The 6,743-nt window shown below is 54.4% G+C and overlaps 1 protein-coding gene across 1 annotated transcript; it reads right to left on the reverse strand.

Moving 5' to 3' along the window:
• Positions 1-343: 343 nt before the first annotated feature.
• Positions 344-5,935, reverse strand: LSMEM2 (leucine rich single-pass membrane protein 2). The gene is made up of 5 exons (XM_081525408.1): positions 5,831-5,935; positions 3,169-3,301; positions 935-1,033; positions 675-860; positions 344-565 (listed from the first exon to the last, which is right to left on the reverse strand). The coding sequence occupies exons 2-5, from the start codon at positions 3,188-3,190 to the stop codon at positions 432-434; spliced, it is 441 nt and encodes a 146-aa protein (XP_081381534.1). The 5' UTR covers positions 3,191-3,301; positions 5,831-5,935; the 3' UTR covers positions 344-431.
• Between the last annotated feature and the right edge of the window lie 808 nt (positions 5,936-6,743).

Below are 6,743 nucleotides of genomic sequence, written 5' to 3' on the forward strand. Positions count from 1 at the left end.
TGTGCCCTCCAAAAGTCTCCCCGCCATGGCCCTCCTCCCCCTCCCCAGAGCCCAGCCTGCCTTTTGAGAGTGGAGACTGGACCCCTCCAGGAGGCCTAGCAGAGTTTGGGTGACCAGCTAGTTTTAGGCTTTTGGACCCGCCATCTGGAGGAGGCCAGTGGGTGCTGACAGGCCCCAAGAGGAGCCAGGAGGCTAGTGTGGCTTCCTTGGACCTTGGGCCACACCAGGCGGAGCCTCGGCCCCAGAAGGCTTGGCCTGGCCTGGCTCGGCCCGAGAAGGCAAGAGAGGCGGGCAGCTGTGAGGTCAGATCAGGTCTTACACCAAAACCACACCCAGGAAGTCGTGAGGAGCAGCAGTGGGAGAGGAGAAAGCTGCCAACGGCCACTTTATTCCCCAGCACATACCCCCAGGCCCCAGGTCCGAGCAGCATCTCAGCTGGGTGCTCGGGCCTCGCTGGAGTTGAGCCTCCGCAGCTGGCTGAGGCTGGCGAGCCGGAGTCTGAGCAGCACCTCCTCCTGGGTCCGCAGCGTGTGCGCCAGCACGCGGAGGGACTCGCTCTGCAGCACTGCCGGGGTGGGGAGATGATCAGACCGTGCCACCCTGCAACACCCTGCCCTCCCAGCCCCGCACTGCCTCGGTCTCCCCCTTCCGCTGGCTCCTGACGCCCTCCTTACCACTCAGGTAGACGGCCAGCACGGCCAGCGCCAGGCAGGTGAGCACCAGCAGCGCGAGCAGCAGCAGGAAGGCCCCGCGGCTGTGCACCGGGCCGCAGCCGGCCTGGGCGCACAGTGAGGGCGGCAGGACGCCCAGCAGCTCGCCCCACGGCTGCCCCTCCTCGGCCAGGTAGGGGCACAGCGGACCTGCAGGGCAAAGGGGGCATCAGGAGGGCGGGCAGGTGTGCCCGCGTTCCTCCCCGCCCCCTGCCCCCTCTCACCGCCGTCGTGCAGGTCGCTGATGGACTCCACCCGGTGGAGACACACCTCCCGCACGTGGTTGGGAGCCAGGGGCGCCCTGCTCCTCGGTGTTGCGGCGTCTGCAGGGGCAGTGTGGGGCTGGTTGAGCCAGTGGGTCAGGCCCCCCCACCTTCCAGAGGGCGTCCAGCGGCAGCAGGGGTAGAAGGGGCCTTCGGACTCCTAATCCCCTAAAACCAACTCAAAAATGACCTGTGATTTGCAGCCAAGACAACCCGAGAACCACGTGGGCCTATTTCACCCACAGGAGCAGGAAGTGCACTTGACTTAGCTTTGTTTCCTCCCAGGCAGCGCAGGGGCTTTCAGGTATTCCTCTCTGCCTGCTCATTGCCAGATCATTGGAGAAATAAACCCACAGTCCATGACACTCGCTGCTGCAGCCTCTGCTGTCAGTCTTCCCCACACAGCCTGTGCCTGGCACCTTGTTCCTGTCCCCAACAGAAGCAGCCAGCGCGGTGCCCTTCCCTCCTGGCCTCTACTCTGCCTCCTCTAACACGTCCAGCCTGATGCTGCTAGACCCTCTTCTCACTCAGTATCACAAGGAGACCGCCTTTGTTATCTAACTGCTGCACTTGCCTGTGAGGTCTCCCCTTCCAGGCTGCCTGGGCATTGAGGTTGTTTCCAGTTTCCTTCTGAACTCAATAACTCCTAGAAAAAGATGTATACAAAGGTTTCCCCCCAATTTCCCGGTAGTTACTAAGGATGGATTCCCAGAAATAGAATTAGCTATCATCAGCTTGTCCCCAAGAATACTTGTCCAGAGCCCCTAAAAGAGTATGATATATCGCCACCATTAGGCATCTCCACTGAAAAAAAAATTTTATATATGTAAGTGTTCACATACATATTTGCTAAGTTAGAAGATGGTGGTTCTTCCCCCCTCATCCTCTTTAAGTTTTGGCCCCTTGAGATCTCCAGGACTTCCCTGGCGGTGCAGTGGGTACGAGTCCACCTGCCAGTGCAGGAGACACGGGTTCAATCCCTGGTCCAGGAAGACTTTACAAGCAGCAGAGCAACTAAGCCTGTGTGCCACAACTACCGAGCCCACGTCCTGCAAGTACTGAAGCCCGGGCGCCTAGAGTCTGTGCTCCGCGACAAGGGAAGTTGCCGCAGTGAGAAGCCTGCGCACTAAAGAGTAGCCCCTGCTCACCGCAACTAGAGAAGCCAGCACAGTGCGACCAAAAAAATAACAATAAATAAATATAAAAAACCTCCAGAAGCCTAGCTAGAAGCTAGATAACAAATTTGGGGGCATTGGGAGGACAGCTCCAGGTAGAGCCAAGGGTGGTGGGACTCTCTGGGTCTCTGGCTTTTAGAATACTACCTTGACTTTCATATCTGCTTCAAACTGGCCTCTCAGATGCTCAAAATATGTAAAACAAAAACTGACGCTGTCTGGGTGGTGTTGGGTTGGGATCATATTAAACGCCTTCTGTGCACTTGGCTGTGCTTTTTCCACACTAAAAATTGAATTAGATTCTGTTTGTGACCATGAAAAACACATAGTAAATATCATCCTTAAGACCTCAAAAGGAAGCACAGTCCCACACCCAGGGCCAGGCCCCTCCCATTCAGTGTAAAGTGTTGGAACTGTGGCTGGGGCGGGGGGAGTTAACCAGCTGGTCCCACGTGCTGGCCAGCATCGTATGGGAAGCTGCCCGGGTCCCTGTGCTCCCCCTCTGAGCCTCCATACCTCTTGCCTAAAGTGGGGCAATTGGGAGACTGGCCACCAAAGTCTGTAACTAGCAGTCAGTCTGGCCAGGCCGAGGGACCCCAACCTTTAGCCATTTGGAGCCACACAGGCCCATGTGGAGGCCAGAAGCCAATCACTCCCAGTCCCTGAGCCACGTGCCTAAATGCTTCCCAAGACCACCGCCGCGCCCAATCCTATGTCCTCCCTGAAGGCAGACCTTCCCTGACCAGCCTGCCCCATCCACACCCACACACGCCTGGAGGTGACCCTGCCCCAGCTGGGGAGCTGCCCCTAATGCCTCCCGCTGTCCTTCGCAGGGGGGACAGGTATGAGGTGAGGAGGCGTTCCCTGCAGGGGAGGCCCTTCCTCCACGTGTAGGGGCTACGGGGCCTGATGACATGTCAAGGAAGTGAGGTCGGTGGGACAGGAGCCTGGTTTCTCCACAGTCCACAGAGTCACAGTACTGGGGTCTTACCCGCTCCCTGCCCAGCGATCATCTCCTACCTTCCTGGGTCTCCTCTGACATGGCGGGCAGTGGGCAGGCGGGGGGCCGATGAGACTGCCCAGCAGGACCCGATAGAGGCAGCAGTGGCTCCGCTGAGAGCCTGGCGAAGGCCTGGCCACCTCCCAACCTCAGCTGAAAATAGACGTGAGCTCAGCACACAGGGCTATATTTAGAGGGGGCATCTCCCAGCCATGGGAAGGAGTGGAGTGACCTACAGGGACCAGGCTAGACTGTCCACCTGGTGATGGAGCCCAGGCTGGAGCACACCTCCAGCAGTGCACGTCCCCTGGGAGCCCTGCCATTCACGTCTGCAGGGCCCTGGTGTCTGTCCAGACAGACCTCCAGCGATGTCCCCCCACGGCAGCCGAAACATGCAAGGGAGCCCCGTGCATCTCCACCCTCCGCCTCTGAAGACCTCTTCTCCTGGCAGATGTGGGACAAGCACCCACCGCTGTGCGATCTGCTGGCATCACAGATTAGGGGTGATGAACAACAAGCCCAGTGCCCTGAGGGCTCCGAGAGGCCCCCTAAGGGGACAGAGACACCCTCCAAATACACACAGGTACCCCTGCTGGTCAGTTGAAGCTCATTACTTCCTTTACCTAAGTTTACAGCTTTGGGTATAGGAGTGCCCCCTTTCACACCTCAGTTTTCTCATCTGTAAAACAGGAGTAATGATGGTTTCCACTTGGCACAGTGCACACAAGAATGGAAAATACCACGTCCGAAGCACTCAGCCCAATGCAAAGTTTTTATCTTCCTCTGTCCGGAAGGGCATACAGATCACACAAGCTCATGAGAGGATGCCCATCACCTCTGGCCCTTAAGGAGAGTGAGTGCTCCAGCTTAGAACCCACCCTTGTAGACCCCTGTGCTCCTCCTTCCCAAGTGAGACAAAGCCAGACAGTAGGCTCTACTTTCTAAACATCCCAACTCCCATCACTACTCTGTCACACTGGCCTCCTTGACATTCCTCAAACTGGAGCTTGTTCCCACGGCAGGACCTCGGCGCGGCTGTTCCCTGCTTGGAGTGCCCTTCCTTAGATGTCCCCACTGGCTGACTCCTTGTCATGTAGCTCAAGTATCACCCCCCCTCAGTGAGGCCTTCTGCTCACGTATTTTTCCACATTTTTCCAATTTTATTTTTCCCATAGCATTTAGCCCAGGAATTGTAGCATTCAGAATATATAGCTGAACCTTGAATGACTGGAGGTGACGGACTCCGAGGCAGTGCACTGGGAAATCCATGTATAACTTTACAGTCCACCCAACCCCCACCCCCAGGTCCATGGTCTGAATCTGCAGATTCCACAAACTGGGGATCCTATCATACTGTTCATTGCGGGAAAAAAACCCACATCTAAATGGATTCCATACAGTTCAAACTGGTGCTGTTCAAAGGCCAAATGTACTTTGCTTGTCAGTATCTGCTCAGGCCCTACAGAGTCCACTCAGTCACCACTCAGTCATTTAATTCTCACCACAATCTCCTTAAAAGAAACAAATGTGGACACTTCTAGGAAGTGGTCCAAGGCCACATGGCAAGAACAAGACAGAACAAACTTCTTCTAAAGCAAGAATACAAAGAAACAATAAAGGACTAAAAATAACTGCAGGCATGCTCACTTGGGGAAAAATGTGAATTAGATACAAAAGATACAAAAAGACCAAAAACTCAATTGTCATGTCTGAGGTGTGGGAGAAAAAGCGGGGCACCACTTATGATCACCATACATACCACAAGGATGTGGACAGACCATTACCACTTAACCATGGATCTGACCCTATTTTCACCCCAGGACCAGCTCACAAGGACCACCACACCATCCCTGGGGAGAACGAGATGAGGGATAAATATGTGACAGACTATTTCTCAGCGAAAAACACCACCATTAAAGTTATGAAGTGATACCACTGGTAGCCACAAGGATGGAGCTGAACAGATAATAAACTGAGGGAAGCAAGCTAGACAGAGACAGACAATTGCATGTGACGTCCCTTCTGAAGCAAAGGGAAAAAGATGCAAAGGAAGAAATTTACAATCCATAAGAGACGCTTAGAATTGAAAGACACCAAAAGGGTTCCAAAACAAAAAAACAGCAATGAGGATGAATTCCACAGGAGGTCTGGCCAAAAACAGACACAGACATTTGTGTCTGTAAAAAATAATCCACAGGATTATCTCCATCCTGCCTCCATCCACACATAGAATTCTGGACCTAAATCCTATATACAGAAATCTCTATCTGTAATGAATAATCCGAAAAATTTCCTTCTTCGTTCCTTTTTCACGTGCGAAGAAAACTGTATCTGAGACAGAAAAACCACAGGGACCTGATGGGGACCACATTCCTCAACCTCTGCAATAAGCTCTATGGGAGTGGCAGTCAAGAGAGAATAGATAGACCCCACAATGTGCTTAAGACCTGAAACAAGTCGGCTGAACACTGACGACAACACCACTTGCCAAAGGACTATACTCCAAGAGACTACTGGCGCGACATTCCAGAAAGGGAGAAAGAGCAGGGAGCACTCTTTCCCCTCAAAGCCTTGGAACTTGGAGCGAGATCGCATCCCTGCAGCCTGATCAGACACTGGACCCATGTCTTCCCTAGGGTAAGGTCGACACAGCCAGGTAGGGTGCCCTGTCCCGAGCCCCACCTGAAACCTCTCTGCTTGTCTCTGCCCAGGACTACAGTCCCGAGGAAAACCTAGGCAGCCGGGGCCTTTGGGTTCCGTCGGCAGAACAGTCACCCAGCCTCCATGTCTCCTGGTGCTGGGGATCCTGCCACAAACCTCCTTCCTGAAAGCGCAGCCTCCTGGGCTTCTAAGTGAAAGTGAAAGTCACTCAGTCATGTCTGACTCTTTGTGACCCCATGGACTATACAGTCCATGGAATTCTCCAAGCCAGAATACTGGGGTGGGTAGCCTTGCTCTTCTCCAGGGGATCTTCCCATCCCAGGGATCTTCCCGAACCCGCGTCTCCTGCGTTGCAGGCAGATCCTTTACCAACTGAGCTACCAGGGAAGCACCTTCAGAAAGGTTCTGCAGCCGCGGTTCGGACAGGTCCAGAAGGGAGGGGCTGTGAGGCTTTAGGGGAAAGAAGCAAGGAGAGGGGCACCCTTCAAGCGGACTTGCCCTGAGGCTCTGTTTGCTTGAGGAACCACAGGCTGGCAGGAGAAAGTGCCGCCGTCTTGTGGACACTTCCTGTAACTACAACCTGACCACCGCTCCTTACTTGCACCTCGAATTGCCAAGGCCAGGGGCCTCTTAGACACAGCTGCCCTCACGAAATGTCCTGGGGCAGGTCTTGAAGGCACAAATTCCCAACACAAGGGACTTTCAAGAGGCCAATTACCACAGGTCACTTAGCCTCACAACCTTTGAGGAGACAAAAGAAAAAAATCCACAAATCTGCACCCTAAGAGAGGACGCTCGGCATCCCTAACTATGACAGCCATGCCAATCAAAATGACAACAAGAAGGCAAACCCCGGCACTCAGAATGGCCATCTCCATACAGCTGCACACCATGAATGGGGAAAAGACCCCGGTGGAACTGAAATCTCCCAATA

Source organism: Giraffa tippelskirchi, chromosome 9 (genome assembly GCF_054371585.1).
Source record: "Giraffa tippelskirchi isolate mGirTip1 chromosome 9, T2T-mGirTip1v1.2.pri, whole genome shotgun sequence".
Taxonomy (NCBI): Eukaryota; Metazoa; Chordata; class Mammalia; order Artiodactyla; family Giraffidae; genus Giraffa; species Giraffa tippelskirchi.

Bases quoted from the DNA above. Each gene is read 5' to 3' on its own strand.
- LSMEM2 (XM_081525408.1), bottom strand. From the start codon at position 3,190: ATGTCAGAGGAGACCCAGGAAG. The intron at 1,034-3,168 runs GTAGGAGATGAT...CTGCCCCTGCAG, and splicing joins GTCAGAGGAGACCCAGGAAG to ACGCCGCAACACCGAGGAGC. The intron at 861-934 runs GTGAGAGGGGGC...TTTGCCCTGCAG, and splicing joins CAGCGACCTGCACGACGGCG to GTCCGCTGTGCCCCTACCTG.